This window comes from Porites lutea, chromosome 7 (genome assembly GCF_958299795.1).
Source record: "Porites lutea chromosome 7, jaPorLute2.1, whole genome shotgun sequence".
Lineage (NCBI taxonomy): Eukaryota > Metazoa > Cnidaria > Anthozoa > Scleractinia > Poritidae > Porites > Porites lutea.
In genome coordinates, this window is record NC_133207.1 from 1,966,100 (window position 1) to 1,982,617 (window position 16,518).

The following is a 16,518-nucleotide window of genomic DNA, read 5'->3' on the forward strand; positions in this document are numbered from 1 at the left end:
GACGATAGGGAATTTCTCAACTGGAATGTACGATAAGAAATAAAAGAAGATTGCGACGTACAAGCCTAGAAACGGATCGGGACTTAAAAAGATTGCCCTTTTACTAAGATTACTTTAATTGCTGGCCGACGTCATATCGCAGAAAACATTCTTAGTTTAGTTTAGTTTATTTGTATTCGTCACCGTGAATCAACAGGGAGACACAGGACTTGAATTTCAATTGACTATCAACCTCTTAAATAAATGTTCACACATCACATAGACCGCGGTTAAGTTTCCTACTCTTGACGAACAGTAGCTTGGGTCCTTAAATGTGCCACAAGAATCAGAGAAGTTAGAGTGCAACGAAGCTTACGGTTTTCAGTTGGTGTAGCTCGTAGCCAAGCCAGGGGGTCAATTGAGACAATTTAATAAAACAAAAAGTGTAATTCCCGAACTACTAGCTTTGTTTTAGAGTCTGAAAACAATTACCCCAGTCGTATATTGTCGTAAATTATACCATTATTTCAGTTTTACTAAATTTTCTCCAGGTCCCATTTAACTTTAGCAACACTTTTAGCGTGAGAATGATTAGAAATTGGAATGAACTGTCCGTTGACGTTAAGAAGGGAAAAAGTGTTAAATCCTTTAAAACGAAATTGTATACGAACATAATTACTAAGCAAAGAGAGACACGAAATTTTGAATATCTTTTAAATATTTAAAGTAGCCTCATATAACCTCTTATAACAAGTCTGTAAAATAATAAAATGAGTAAAATGTTCATTTAACTTTTACTTGTTTTAGTCTAGATAGTTAATAGTTGTTTAAATAGTTAAAATTTTTAAATTACACTCTAGTTAGTTTTTAAATACTAATTTGTTTGTTTTTAATTGTCTATTAATGTTAATTCAGTCTTATCTTTTTTTATATATAATGACATTGTAAAATTATTTTACTATTTGATTTTATGTTTCGATTTTATGTTTTATAGTTTTATCATAACTGTCACCTGGTTACCCTCTTTAAATAAAGGCTTTACCTTACCTTGCAGCCCAAGAGACAAAAACCCCTTTATGGTCTCTTGTGTAGCCTTATCTCCAACATAAGGCTGGCTACATGGAGATGTTTTATATTAGTCACTTCTAGAAGTGTATTCCGTGGGATTTTATTCGCGATGGTGACTATCGTGCAAAACTAGATGAAAACTAGAAGCATAGTTTGGAAAACAAAAATACCGAGATCTTCTTTATTCTAAAAGGTTCTTACACGAGTCTTACTCCTACTTCCGAACCGCACAATCCCTTGTACCACCTGTGACGTCAGTGGTTACCGTTCATGGCCCGAAACCCAGGAAGTTGTACTCACAATACAAAAGAGCGCCAGTGACTAGTTTACGCAAAAGAATTGCAAAGAAGGCTTTGGATAGTTTTACTCCTCTTTTTCTGTCATTGTAATGGCTTAAGGAGTTTCGAGTAAGCCGACGGGGACGCACATACTTGTATATACAGTGTATAAATCTGATAGGCAGCGTGGTCGCACATGGATTTTACAGTCGGAAAGCCTCGGGCCCGTAAACCAACTCTGGCCTGACTCCTAGCTTGTTTGTTCTCGGTCAGTCCCGAAGCCGGAGGTTCGATATTTAGCTTGCTGGTTTGCCTTTTTTAACTTTCTTATTATTTCCGGAACTCAAGTTTAATTATTCAGGCCATTTGTGCTGTAAATACTGCCGAGGGTAAATACAGGTTACAGTATTTTTTCTTTCTGATCGCAAGTCTTCGATCATAGGGTTATATCGTTCCTATACGTACACAATTCAAGAGAACTATTCTTGAGGTAATAATATCCGATAAAGGACCAGAACGTGCTCACTTTATCTCTAATTGAGCAAGCACGGACAATGCTCTCTAAGGATTACTTCCATTATCATTTAACAATGCCGGTTTTAAACACTTTTATAGCCGCGAATTCAACCTCGAGTCGCCAGGCACGTATTGTTTTAAAAGCGTGGGTCCACGGGACAATAAGAACATTAATTACGCAAGGTATCATTACAATAGTTTCTATGTATTTTCTGCCGCCATTTAGTCGCCTCCGTCTTACTAAAGTGTACAACCGTAAATTTTCCAAACCTTGAAGTTAGGTCCATGGTCATTTCATGACTTAGACCATCTGGAATAAGTATAGAAATGAAGTCTTTTTCCTCAAGAGGCTTTATTAGCGGGCTTCTTTGAGCTATGTAAATGAATTTTGAAAGTGGATTCAAAAGACAACCGGTTCAACGTTTTCCCTTTATTCGTTTATTTCATTTTCAAAGTGGTTTTTCAGTCAGCCTGAAATTAATTTCAGTTCCTTTTTCTGAGAAAGAAAGAGTTGCTCGGCCGGCCGGACGAAAAGAGGGCTCGAAAATCAAATAAAACGATCCATTTAATTATCTTCACGTCCGCCTCAAAGCAACTTTGCGGCTTTGTTTAACAAGTAAATAAATCATTAATTTTGCTATATCCATCGTCTCAAGAGTTCAAAAAAGCGAATGGAGAAAACCTAATTTTAGTTAACTCAAGTTGCGAGATTCATTTAAGGCTGACGTAGCTGGAATCTTGCATTTTTCTGCGAGGCCAACTGCGATTTTCTTGCTCTTTGCAAATCAGCTCAAGATTACACAATGTGATGCGAAGATGAAAAAAGCTTCAAGGTGCTTCTCAATACAACAGACAAGGGAACAAAGCGTCACTTCAGGAATGCACGTCAAAAAACCACTTTCCTCAAGCTTCTTTACTTCACTCGTGGTGCTAAAACTTTCGACTGCTCGGCAATTTTATCTCTGTTTACTTAAATTGCACTAATAACGCATAAACGAAAGAGTGAGTAACGCCTTAAGGATTACAATGCGACAATCGAAACAGAAAAATCCGTGACAATCGCCTAGTTTTCATTCAGAGAACCTGTTTTCTTTTTTGCCGCGTAACACTTCTGAGGGTTTGTTGACAAATCAGCAGGAATTTGGGTTTCGTTTTCGCTCTCCACGAGTACTTATATATATGATAACTCATCAGCTAGTATCTTTACAAAAGGCAATTAATTGTTACATCCAATATCAGGTGTATGTCGGCCCGCTCAAAGGAGGACTACTAATTTTGACGTAATTTTATGTTTGTTTGTATTTATAGATGTAATCCAAACAACTTTTTGCGTGTTCTTCGATCACAAAGCAGTCGTAATTTGCACCTCGTTTGTCAGAAGCAAAAACCGCACACTTGCAGCGCGTCCACGTCTTCAACCCGAAAGGTCACTGACCATCATGTACGAGATCTCGTTCGCCGATGATGACCAAGAAGATTTTAGAATCCAAGAATTGCTGGGCGAGGGGTCTTTCGCTCAGGTGTATAGATGCGTGGAAACCAAGTCACAAACTGTGTTCGCGCTGAAGGAGTTCTACACAAGGCATAAGGAATATGACGAGAGTGCTGTTCAACGGGAAATTGAAGTGTGGTCGGATGTCATTCACGAAAATATCGTGCGATTATACGCTTCTTTTACTACGGGATCCTATCTGTACTTTGTGTTGGAGTTTGTGGATGGAGGAAGCCTTCTTAATCACATGATGCAAAGACAGAAGTACAGCGAAAAGGATGCCGCAAATATTATGAAACAGGTGAGATTATCTGACTGATAAATAACATTTCAGAACATATTTTCTCTGAGAAAACAGGCCACTCTTCTCAGCGCTCAGAACATAGTTCCAAGGTGACCTACTAACTATGCTCAGGGCTTACACTCAGATTTGACTTGACAAATTTAGAAAACTTTACATGACTTTTTATCTTTGGAACGATCTGACTTTCTGTGGAACGATCTCACAATAGAGTGGAACGATCTGACGGCATGGAAAAAACTGACCGGTTACGTTTTCTCAGGCTAAACATTTTCAATTAGAGACATTTGAAGTGCTGTATGTATTAAAACCACTTTGCAAATTTTCATCCTTAGAAAAGAATTTTTAAAAAAATTGATTTAGGTTTTTCTTTTTGCCTTCAAATTTTACCCAAAAAAATTACTGTAGAATCAAAAGAGAAGAAGAGGCCGTAACGCTTTGCACGTGGATTGATTTAGCAGGAATCTGCGGGTCAATACTAGCATCTTTGTATAACGTGTCTTTTTATTTGTATGCACATTCACTTACAATGCATTTGCTTGGCGGTTTGCTTTAAAATTCTAGTCTCATACTTTAACCCTCTCAAAGTTCCTTTTTCTGGAGATGGCAAAATTAAACAATACAGAGCGGAAAATTTATCAGATCGCTTGGCTATGACAAATATGTACCGTGATCCTTACTGACTCGCTACTTGACTGAAGTCGGCTAAGATACTTAAAGGCGACGTGAAAAGATTCATCTAAGGCGTAGTATTCGGGAAAATAACCCGATTTAAGTCGCGCTTGGAATCTTCTGTTTTGGAGATCGTAGTGTATCTTTTTTATTCATCTGTCGATAGGCAATTCAGAGATTAATTCTAAACATTCCATAAAACAACAAAGCCACTCGAAATGACACAGATAAAAATACCACACTGGGCAAGATACCAATAGCCTGCGTAGCAAGCGTTTGCGTGCGGTTTAGGAGCAAAGAACGAGGAACGAGAGTCAAAGACTGCGCGAAAAATGGTGCTCTCGTTTCATTTCTCGCTCGGCCAAAATCGGTATTTCTTTGCTCCGAAACCAAACGGAAACGCTTGCTACGAAGGCTAGATACCAAGGGTATATTTGCTTTACCACAACGTATCTTGTCAGTGTTTGCCGCTAAGTAAATGGCATATATTTCAATTGAATTGATAAGTTCCATGGGGTAATTAACTTGATGACCTCATACTTCTCCATGCTTTATATAGTAGAGATTTGCAGATACTGACAAAAAAGGAACTCGTCTTTCTGATCAATCTACTGAGCTAAATCATCTCTTGCCACGAGTTTTCAAGGCGTTTTTCAGTCAGGGGTGGTAGGCCAGCTTTCAGTTTTTAAATCGGTAACTCGCATAAAAAAAAAAAACATCTCAATGACATCGATCCGTTCCATAATTTGTAAGATCGCGTTCCAGTGAAGTAAACAAGAACTGGCAACTTTCTTGTGAGAAGCAAACGCACGTTTTGTGGCGCATGACACAGATTGCGTCACGATTCCGGTGTAGCTTATAGACGGATTAACGACGCATCTGAGACATAATACTTTGTGGATACTTTATCTATCTTCCGCTAACGGTTTCTACATTTTATCAAAATTTATGGTTAATTGGGATTCTAGGCACGCGTCGCTCATGGTGGTCTTTCCTAAAGAGATAACTATGATTCCTGCATGCCCTCTCTCATGTCCCCGCTCAAGAGCGTATTTCTCTCTTGCCTCACTAAAACCTGTTGAAAACCGGTACAACACTTCGGGGTTTTTAACGTACGGAACAGTAGGTATGTATGCTTTGTCACCGGGGATCAAATTGTGAAAATGAAGACGGTCATACTTCCGGATTTTTCCCCACAGCCTGACTCATAAAGGAAGCAGAAATCGGAGAAAATAAACTGAATTAACTCTCGGTAAGGCGACTGATGTACCCTCATTAAACTGCACTGTTAAATGAATAATACATGGAGACTTTTCGCCCTTCTTAAACGCTTGACGGCACTGTCACAGGCGAGCTTGCCTAATTGATTTATTAGGGTAGTTAATAGTTTAAAATGGTGGCACGAATATAATTATACTTTCTGTTTCAAAATGTCCGACTGAGAGTCAGTTCTTGTCCCCAAGAAGAGCTCATTTTTGGTCATGCGCATAGTGACGCGCCTAAAGTTGCAATCTTGGACTCTTGGACAGAATAAAATGGAACAGCAAATTCCCATCCCCCCTCCACCCCTACCCCCAAATCAAGGATGGAGCCGCGCAAAAGCCAAAACGCGCCATTTTCCCATCCGGGCTATCGGGTTGAGATTGCCTCGCGATAAGCATGAACTTATATGCGTATACCAGTCCTTTGGTACCTTTATCCTCTTCGAGCTGCACTCTCGAAATTGAGTACGCTTTAATGTGCACAGAGAGTCAACTTGCTCCTAAGTCGGGGGGAGTTTGTTTGGTTGTTACCTGTAAAGATGTAACGATCTATCCAATATCAACATATTCACGTAATTTACTTACTTATTGTTTCCTAGCGTCAGTTTTTTAAAAATATTACTAAGTCGTGATTCTCTAGCGTTTTAACTGGATGCCCTATGACAATAATATTTCAGGGACACTGTGACTAATTTGCTTAAGCAAAACTAAAGCCGGTGATATTTTGAAACAGAACACAAACATAATTTTTTTCCAGGCGTTTGTTAATGTCGTCAGTTTCTTTTAGGTAACAGTATCAGTTACTTCCAAGGTAGCTTTAGAATTTTTTGAATTTTTGTACTTTTCCCATAGGTTCTGGAAGCCTTAGTGTACCTCCACAAAAAACGCATCGTTCACCGAGATGTCAAACCTGACAACATACTTATCAAACACGTTTCATCTGCGACAGAGAAATCTACTCCACAGGTTGTTGTAAAGCTATGCGATTTCGGATTCGCTTTTACGCTTCCGCGTCACTCAAACGTCATATGCTGCCCTGCACGTGGCGCGCCCATGTTTTTGGCGCCAGAAACGATTCTGGACAACCCTATTGGTTGTCCTGTGGATATTTGGTCCTGTGGCGTACTGCTTCATTTGTTGGTGGCGGGCTATCCGCCATTTTGGAACGATAACAGTGAGAAAATGTTATTAGCTGCTGTTCGGGGTCAGTATAGTTTATCCACCCCAGTGTGGAACAAAGTTTCTCGATCATGCAAAGACCTTGTCAAATCCATGCTAACTGTACATACATCACAGCGAATCACGGCTTTAGAAGCTGTAAGACATCCTTGGTTCTTCAAAATGTCGGCTTTGGATTCGCCCCGCCCGAGAAGAAAGCACAGCAGTGCGCTTTCAAGCAGTTCTCGTTTCACGGAGAAACTCAAGTACACCATCAACGAGATGCACTCCAGCTTGAAAATGCAGCGTCTAGGTCTAGACCCTTTGAAGGGAAAATTCTTCCCGCTGTATCATTCAGCCATGAATTTGTCCGAGGTTGGCCGAGTAACGACCGTATAGCTCTAGTAAAACAAACACACTGAAAAATCATTACTTTAGTGTCGTTTATAATAAAAAAATACCTGGGCTACGAGCAATGTATACGTATGGATCCAACCTTTTTAAAAGACGCTTTCAAATGTACCCTGATGTATGCCATTCAACAGTTTCTAACTTGGAGCTCTTTGCGGGTCACTGAAAGTTGTGTTTGGGACAAATTTAATTAAATAAGAACGCATTGCATCAAGGGAAGGTCCAGGCGAACAGTGGAATTACTCTTAGCGCTCAGTCGTCCTACCCAGCATTAGCCTTCCCCGCGTTCGTCACGCGTCCGTGCATGACGAACCCTAAGAAAGTGGGGGGGGGGGGGGGGGGGGGGTGGCTAACCCAGCATCTTCAATAACCTCATTACTTAATCAAAATAAGCAGTGGCTGGGAACAAGAATTCTATCATAGCCTCATGATTTCTGCCCACCCTTTATTCTTTATGTAGATATCTCATAGCATCGGCATCAGAGACTTCACGCAGACTTTCTTTTGGCTCGTCACGCAATCCTCCCTTACAGGAACGCGTGACGAAATTCTAAGAACGTCGGCGTGGGAGGCAAGGCTATGGACGTCAAAGAGGAAGACTTTTAATGTGATTCTGCCTGGAAACCTTTTTTTTCAATATATTTTAGAGCTTTCAGATAAAATAAAGCAATTCTCAGCTATCGGTTTTTTTTTTTTGAAAGAGTACAGACTTTATAAGGGAATATGTCTGCGGGCAGGACTTAGTACAAGAGGGCAGGTAATAAAAGCATATTTCAGTAAAACAAGGATGTATTTACTATGGGATTCGCAATACGCTCTTAAATGAAAGTAAGATAATTTATCATTACATATCTCGTCAGAAGGAACGATAATACACATTTCAGCTTTAACTGGAAGAGTCTTAGTTCAAATACGAATACTTTTACATTAAATACATTACGTCGCCGTTATGAAAAAAAGATTCATAGGAAACAGCGATTACAGTAAACTCTAGATTGGTACCAGGTTTCGCGTTTCCCCCACTGCGGGGCCTGGTCCCAGGCTAAGTAAACTTCAATAAAACAATCACACACGTATCTGTTTAAATTTTTATCGTGTCCTTGATTTACTGGCCTCGTGAAAATTTACCAAAACCCATGGAATATACATCCCGATTGAGAAATGCGTTACGACATAAGGGTTATACAGTTAAGATCTAAACATAGGTAAAGCAATGGTATTTTTCATTTCAAGGAAAACTCGGGTATATTTGCATCTACACACCCAATATAGTTTGGCAGGTAGAAAGTGCCAAGCGCTTTTGTTCTTTTGGTTTAACTTTAGGTAACCCTGGTAGGCACTTCTGCAGTGCCTTGCCAGAAATGTTCTCACGGATGCAGATAAAAGGGTGAAGGTAGAAAAAAAGGCACAAAAAGTTCCCTTTTTAACAAACAATGCGATGAAAATATTCGAACCCACAGATCATCTTTGCTAAGATCTCAGTGGTAATTAACTTGCTTGCAACAAACCTTTATTTCTGAAGGATGCCCTTGACTTAAAGACTTTTTTTAAGTCCGTTTTGCTTTGTCGACTTTGTCACTCAGGAAAAAACAATCCACAGACAAAGTTTACCCAATCAAAATCCGTCTGAAACATGGGTTCCAATAAGGAGATCCAGGCATGAAATCCATTTTGGATTTTACGTTTGATTAAGAAACCTATAAAGTCAGAATTTCACAATTATTTAATTCCGGATTTTGCAAGCGAATGCACCCGAACAAACAAAAAAAAGCACCGGCACTTTTGTACTATTTCTCACATTTAGAGTGAAAGAGAAATAGTCAAAATTTCCACACACAAAAATCTGGTGCTGCAAACATCCCCTCATTCCCAGGGCTCCAAGGAATAGAGAGAAGAGAGGGCCCGGGAACAAGTTTGCTTTGCTACATAGTAGTTTAACCATGAAAACACCAGCCCCACAAGAATCCCCTGGGCATTCTCGCAGCAGGCGGAGGATCTTTCCATTTTCAATAACTATGTAGTAACAAGTCACCTGCACAACCCTCAAACCCAACAAGAAACTATAGCAAAAGAAGACTGGAAAGTTCACAGCTACTTTATTTCAAATTATTTTTGTTTGCCTTCATCTTTAGGTTTGCTATACACATAGGTGAGGCAACATTTGCCACAGTATTGGCGGTCAAAGTGGTTGGCCATGAAAACACCGGCCCCACAAGAATCCCCTGGGCATTCTCGCCGCAGGCGGAGGATCTTGCCGTTTTCATTAACTTTGTAGTATTTCAGCACTGCCAGCTTGACCTAAAGGTGGAAGGAAACATCACGTTTACCCCTTGAGGTTTATGATCAGAAACTGCCTTTTTCACACTGCTTTTTATAGAATTTATTGCATGTGGTAATAATGCAGAAAGTATGATCACATATCCGGACATGTTATCTAAAAGGGATTGCACTTTAGTCTGTTTTGTTATTAAAATGATCCTCCAGGTACTTTTTTAAAAAAGGAGAAGCATGTAAAAACAACAACAATAACAAAAAACCCCTGGAATTTCTGGAGCATAAACCTTCACCCCACATGAAGCTCACAATAGTTTTTCATGTGCGTTTTTAGGTTTGTCACAATTTTCAGTAACTTCTGCTCTTAGAGAAGACAAGTTAGTGAAGTTAAGTTGTGGGTCCCGGTCATCACATAGCAGATTTAAGCTGCATGAACCTGGGCCAACCATATCTGATACTTTCCCAGGGTTCTCATTAAGTGCCAGCAACCGGCTGAAAACCGGCTACCTTGAGGTCTGAGCCATCTACTGTTGGAAGAACATGGGAAAAGTGAGGCCCTGAAAGCCTCAAATCGCCTACAGCACTTGATTGCCACACTGCCTACATTTACATCCTACCTGTCTACTTCAAAACTTAATGAGAACCCTGCTTTCTAAAGTATAAGACTATGAACAACTTTAGATGACAAATGTGCAATCACTGAAAACATGGCACTTCCATCTTAAACAGAGCATCTCACCCACCTTCTTCTTCTTATGCTTGATTTTCTTGGGGGTAGTGTAGTTCTTCTTCTTTCTTTTCTTACCCCCTCCCCTCAGGCGAAGGACAAGATGCAGGGTTGACTCTTTCTGGATGTTATAATCACTGAGTGTTCTTCCATCCTCAAGCTGTTTGCCAGCAAAAATCAATCTCTGCTGATCAGGAGGAATACCTGACAAGGAAAAGGGTAAATTTTTAATGAAAGTCTTGTTGTATATAGAACAACACAATATCATTAGTACGCTGGACAAAACTGTTCTGGATCTGGATTGATGTGATGTTATTGTAAATTTCACACATGGAAAAATATTTTCATGTTGACCTTGCAAGGAGGACTTGCATTACAGCATATCCAAACTTAGTAACAAAATCATAAAGGTACATGTATGCAAAATCACGTGATTTCTAAGAAAAAGGAATCACATAACAAAGTGTCACCATGACATGTTGGTGGATGTTTTGAAAAGCACTCAACCAGAAAATGGAAGAAAAACTTATTTACAGTCTACAAGTTATTTCACCACTGAAATACGGCACCTTCTTCCGACTTTCATCATCTCAAAACTCCATCTTCTTGCCAATAGATCTGTCTTTGACCTGTTTTGAAGATGGTGGCCTGTTGCTTGCGCTTAAAACCAGCCACAAAATGCTTCCTTGTTAAAGTGTAGTCGGCCAAGAATTTCAGACACTGCTATTTCAGCCTCTGGAATAGTTGGGGGACCTTATTCTCGGCTCTTCTCCAAGGAGCTTGCCATTTTCTCACATTCTGTTGCACAGCAGCTTGAAACAACTCTGTTCGATTCGCCTCGTGGCCCTTTGGTGGTAGCATTATAACTTGAATATTTGACTCTCTAAACTGCTAATGTATGAAAGGATTATAGTGCTCCGAGTTGTCTTCGCTGCAGGATTTATTTTGAGACAACATTCTAACACAACAACACTTTGTTTTCAGTGAAAAAGATTTGATTTGTTTTTCTTAGAAATCAGGTGATTTTGCATACCTTTGTGATTTAGTTACCACGTTTGGATACACCTTAATGCAAGTCCTCCCTTGTGTGATCACATTTTCCATGTGTGGAATTTAATAAAGTTTAAAGGACAAAAATATTTTAAAGGTTCCTTGGCTTATTTTATTTTTGTATAGTAAAACATCAATCCAGAAGAGTTTTGTCCAGCATACTAATAACACAATACTATTATTAACATCAATTGTCAACTTAGTTGTGCTGTCACCCAGTGGATCTGGGACTGAGATCACAGAGTACAAAATACACATTTATAGTTCTGTAAGGAGTACATGTATAAGCCAACAGGGATTATATTATTGAGATGTAAATTGTTTAGTTGGCAGTTATACAATAACAAAGATAGTACGTGCACTCTGATTGGATAAACACAATAGAAGAAAACTTTTTCCCTGTATTTGTGTAGCCTGATATAAACACTCAAGGGGTTAGGAGAATTCTTAAAAGTTATGCAAACCCAAAATGAACATGACTGTCTCGAATTCTCCCCACGCCTCGTGTGTTTATACCAGGTTATGCAAACATGGAAAACATTTTCTATTGTTTAACTGTACAAGGGTACATCTTTCAAACCATAATCTTATTATTCGATCACCATAAAATATTGTTTCTCACAGAAATAGAAAAACACATTTAAACAACTACTAGGAAACATCTCAGAAAAGCTTTTGCATGATTATCCATATTGAGTCCTTTATTTTGGTCTTTGCTTCTGTTTGTTTGGATGAGTAAATTTTATGTTCAGGCGACTAAGTTTTCAAAGATACCTGTTTGAGAGAAATGCAGGGCTTGAATTAACGGCCGGTCAACGGACAATGTCCGGTCAAAAATAGGTTTTGTCCAGTCAAATCCTTACATGACCGGACATTTTGTCCGCTCTTTTATGCTTCTAATGTAATTCAGTCCTTCACTTTTTTAAAATATGATTGGTCAAGATTGGACATTATTGATGTTCGTGAAGGAAAAAAAGTGGGGGCAGAAAGAGAGAAAAAGGAGACCAGATCAAGAAGATGTAAACCGTTCATAACACTGGGCCTCTGATAGGTCGCAGAAAAAAATCAAATTCGTGGGATTTTTAGAGACAAATTTGCGGGAAAAAACAGCCGATTTTGCCGGAACGATCATTAAAAAAGCAACAATTTCACGCCAATTTTTCTTTTTTTGGGGAGGGGAGAAATGCTGAGCATTAGCTTGTGCAAAAACAACAGAAAGATTGACTACTTATAAATTAAAATGTTACCTTTTTAGAACTGGCGACTTTGTGTTCAAAGCCCCCATTTGCTTTGCGATCTTGTTTGGACTTGGTATTGTCTTGCACAAGATTGTTTTTTATCAGAGATCATCATTTGCTCTTTTAAACAACAATGAGCTCAGAAATGTGCCAATGTCAAAGCTTTTACATCGTGCACTGGCCAGTGCCCAGTTATAGCAATAATAGTCTGAGAACACCTGGTAGTTTTGGGGTATTTTCTAGTTGCAGTGACGAAGTTTCAAGATTCAGTACAGCTCAGAGATAAGTGACCAACAGACACGCAAAACACATGCACATTTTTTCGCATTAACGCAAAATCGTTAACTGGTTTGAAAGCGCGTTTTTGAAACTAGCCTTCACTTTTGTTATGCACTGTTTAATGCTTCATTGTTTTTGCTTTGTTTTCCCTACTCTGGGTAACTACATGTATAACAGATATAAAATCGAGAACAAGCTTAGCCTGTCAAGAATCAAGTCGAGGATAGAGTTTCGCAGGATAGAAAGCAAAAGATTCACCCAAGTCTGATTTCTCGATAATTTTACATAGACACACAGCTTTAACACAAGACAGCGCAAGCGACTGTATGCTCAAAACAAGACTAATAACAGTTATAAAGCGAATGTTTCTTCCAGGAGATCTATATAAAGCTTCATTTCTTTAAGTATGGTTTCAAAAGCCTGCTCTAAATGCAACCAAACAGTGTATATAAATAACAGCATGTCTATTTTGTAACCTCAAACGATTCTGGGCTTATCTGGCTATCAGCTATACCAAACATGTCTGTCTGTAACATGACCAATCTTTGGCTCTGAAATTGCATTCCTGATCCTTGAAAACTTTCGAGAAACAATGGTTTTTATTCTACTAGGAAATATAGCGCGTTCTTCAAAGCTTGAGTTAATCTCTGGTAAAATTGGGCTAGTTTTTATTTGCGATGGAACTTGATACGCATGAACTGTTTCATTGCCAAGCTTATGACCGCAACTACCGTGACGAAAAATTGTGCTATGTTTCAAAAGCAGATTGCATTGCATGAGACTATATATTACTTTCAAAGCTCTGAGGCTCTTGGAGGTTTCTGAAGTTTTCTGAAGCTTTATATGTATATTCAAAGCAAAACTTTTATGTACACAATCATGTCTCACAAAAAGCGAAGGGCGAAATATCAAACTGAGATATTATTCCCAATCGCGAAACAGCAATTCAGGTACAAGCAATGTTTCCAACAAAGAACACCCTGACTATAGACAACGATGACCAGAAATTCAACTGTGATAATGCCAATGGACATTCACAAACAGGCAATTGAAAAAAATATATCGGCAAGTTGAATTTGAAAGACAAGCCAAAAGAACAAAAGCAACGAGAAGCGCCTTGAGACTTTGTTTACACACCGTTGATCGAACATTTATTTACACAAACTTCCTTTAATTGTGGATTTGACAGATCTAAAGTCATCGATTGTTTTAAAGTTCAACTGGTGAACTGACGACTTCTGCTATTTCAATGATGCAAAATGCCATTCAAACATATTTTCTATTAATGTTTTGACGCAAAGTATCATCCGAATCATGCAAATCGATGCAAATTTCCTGAGGAGTTGTCAACTGATACTGTATCTTGAATTTGCATAGTTCAGGAATTTCTCGCAAGAATTAAACACCGAGTAGATTTTATTATTTTATAGAGTAGAAAGTTTTTTGTGACTGAGAAAAGTTAGAGGATTACTGAAAATTTAGTCTTCAAGTAATTTTGTGTTTGTTCGTCTTTCGTTCTACTTCGTATTGTGAAATCAAGCAGTCGATTACTGTGTAGAATTGAAACCCTGTTTCAGTCTTCACCAAGTCTTGTAGACAATGTTAAGCCTTTTGCTGCGGCTATTGTGACAACAATAAACCAGGAACAATACGCTAGCTCATACATACTAATCAGTTCTAATGCAAGCCCATTTTTGAAGCGTGTTACGTTAATGGACTCGCGTCAACAAACTTCTTGCTAACTAGTTTGAAGCACGTTAACGTGGACAGTTATCTCTGAGCTGTACTGTACATGTAAATTTGCAAGTTTATGGCAAAAAACAGCCCCATCTGCCATCTGTGACCGTGCAAACTTTCAGAAACACTTTGCAGTGGGGCGGAAACAGTCGTTTTTCAATTTCCAGGAGTTGCGTGTTAAAAACTTATTGCTTTGTCCTCTATAAAGTTGTCACTGCCAATTCCGGAGAGTGTGTGTAGTGTTGTAATTAAGTATTTTTATAATAGTGCGCATGTATTTTACTGTAAATTGCAATCAGATAACGCTCGATGAAAGACATTTGTCTGGCCCAAAATGGTTTGTATCCGAGCAAAAATAGGTTTGAACAGACAACTTGACTGGCGCCAGCCGGGAAATTATTTCAAGCCCTGAAACGTGAATTTTTTTAATGCAAAATTAGATTACAATCTTACACAGAACAATTATTGTTCTGTACTAGACGTTAATGTAATTTTGAAGGGGAACCTGAATAAGTCAAAGATTTCCATATGAGTTCCTATTAAATGCCTAGTCATTTATGATGCAACCAACATATTTTTGTCAAATCGCTAAAAAATTATTTTACATTAAACCAGAGTTCAACCTACCCTCTTTGTCTTGAATCTTTGTCTTTACATTTTCAATTGAGTCACTAGGTTCAACCTACAAAAAATAAATAAGAGTATACAAGTCATGTGGAGGCATGTGTGGCTGAGTGGTTAACATCTCAAACTCTGGATTTAGAGGTCTGGGGTGCAAGCCTTGCCCGTCACGATGTTTCCTTAGGCAAGTAACTTTACTCCACTTTGTCTCTCTTCACCCAGGTGTATAAATGGGTACCAGCAACATACTGCTGGGGGTTGACCCTGCGATGGACTAGCATCCCGACCAGGGGGGAGTAGCAATACTCCTAGGTGCTTCATGCTAATGAAACCGGGATAAGCTCGGGCTGTTTGGGCCTTTGGCTCGTTAAATTAAGTCATAACTTGTACAACTTGTCAGCAATGAAAGAGACATTCCAAGCAACTACAGACATGTAAAAAAGACCTGGCATACACTGCCAGTCCAGTGTGTGCCTCTTGATCTGTCCTTGATAATTATCAAGTTGACAGAAAAGACAAAACATTGGTGGATAGCAGATGCAGAGTATACAGCCATCTTGCAAGGTAAGTTGCTCGGTCGCTCGCAAGCCATGACAAGTGTTTAAAGAACAAGAAAGATAAGTTTTAGATAGAAAGAGGGGCACATATAAGTATAAAGTTTAAAGAACAAGTAAGTTTGCCTTGATTAGAGATAATGAGTGAGACTTGATCACCAATCTGAAAAGGGAAACCTAAAATTGGGAGATTTAATAGCCTACAAACATAGTTGCTCCCAGCCAGGGTAAACTTGAGATAAAATTCTGGTAAGACTTCCATAAAGCCCCATACATTCAATATGCGTACATGTTTCGACTCATGTTAACTATTTGTGTGAAATTGCTGCACGCATAATAAGTTTTATATGTATGGGGTTGGAAGGAAATTTAACCATTCAAAGTTTTTCATTTTAGCCTTAATACCAGTAAGTTAGCGTAAATGTGTACGGAAATAAAACATCCTTGCCATAGCATTACTGGAACGTTTTAAAAATATCGGTACGGGCCATTCCCTCTGGTTTGCGTAAACTAAATCAGTCGTAAAAGCGTTTAATCTGAACGCACGTGTCACCAAATAAATTACACTAACCTCTAAAGTGATCGTTTTTCCAGTCAATGTTTTAACGAAAATCTGCATGGTGGCTCCGCTTCAAATTTCCTGTAGGAGAGAAAATCGACCGATGAGAAATTAAACAAAATATTTTTGCTTAAATGTAACGAAAAAAGGAGTACAGATGCAAAATTATTCCTTAAATTTCGAACCTTTGCAAGATGGCGGCAGACCACGAGAAAGAGGAAGATGAGGGGTGGACTCGAGGTTTAATGCAGGGCTTTCAAGCCGCTGGTCAAAAATACCGTTCTATCAGACTCATGCCCAATCTCTCATCCGGTTCATTTTTAGCCAGAGTACAGAATTCGG

The 16,518-nt window shown here is 38.9% G+C and overlaps 2 protein-coding genes across 2 annotated transcripts; one reads left to right on the top strand and one right to left on the bottom strand.

The window, feature by feature from the left end:
* The first annotated feature begins 1,854 nt into the window (after positions 1-1,854).
* On the top strand, positions 1,855-7,153 carry LOC140943248 (calcium/calmodulin-dependent protein kinase type 1D-like). The gene is made up of 3 exons (XM_073392316.1): positions 1,855-2,024; positions 3,150-3,634; positions 6,421-7,153. The coding sequence occupies exons 1-3, from the start codon at positions 1,880-1,882 to the stop codon at positions 7,123-7,125; spliced, it is 1,335 nt and encodes a 444-aa protein (XP_073248417.1). The 5' UTR covers positions 1,855-1,879; the 3' UTR covers positions 7,126-7,153.
* A 2,058-nt stretch (positions 7,154-9,211) lies between these two features.
* On the bottom strand, positions 9,212-16,413 carry LOC140942800 (ubiquitin-ribosomal protein eS31 fusion protein). The gene is made up of 5 exons (XM_073391807.1): positions 16,362-16,413; positions 16,189-16,257; positions 15,070-15,124; positions 10,155-10,342; positions 9,212-9,435 (listed from the first exon to the last, which is right to left on the bottom strand). The coding sequence occupies exons 2-5, from the start codon at positions 16,234-16,236 to the stop codon at positions 9,244-9,246; spliced, it is 483 nt and encodes a 160-aa protein (XP_073247908.1). The 5' UTR covers positions 16,237-16,257; positions 16,362-16,413; the 3' UTR covers positions 9,212-9,243.
* Between the last annotated feature and the right edge of the window lie 105 nt (positions 16,414-16,518).

Excerpts from the sequence above, each read along its gene's own strand:
- LOC140943248 (XM_073392316.1), top strand. The coding sequence starts at position 1,880 with ATGCTCTCTAAGGATTACTTCCATTATCATTTAACAATGCCGGTTTTA. Across the intron at positions 2,025-3,149 it reads AAGAACATTAATTACGCAAG|ATGTAATCCAAACAACTTTT; the intron begins GTATCATTACAA and ends TTGTATTTATAG. Across the intron at positions 3,635-6,420 it reads CCGCAAATATTATGAAACAG|GTTCTGGAAGCCTTAGTGTA; the intron begins GTGAGATTATCT and ends CTTTTCCCATAG.
- LOC140942800 (XM_073391807.1), bottom strand. The coding sequence starts at position 16,236 with ATGCAGATTTTCGTTAAAACATTGACTGGAAAAACGATCACTTTAGAG. Across the intron at positions 10,343-15,069 it reads AAAGATTCAAGACAAAGAGG|GTATTCCTCCTGATCAGCAG; the intron begins GTAGGTTGAACT and ends TTTCCTTGTCAG. Across the intron at positions 9,436-10,154 it reads TCAAGCATAAGAAGAAGAAG|GTCAAGCTGGCAGTGCTGAA; the intron begins GTGGGTGAGATG and ends TTCCACCTTTAG.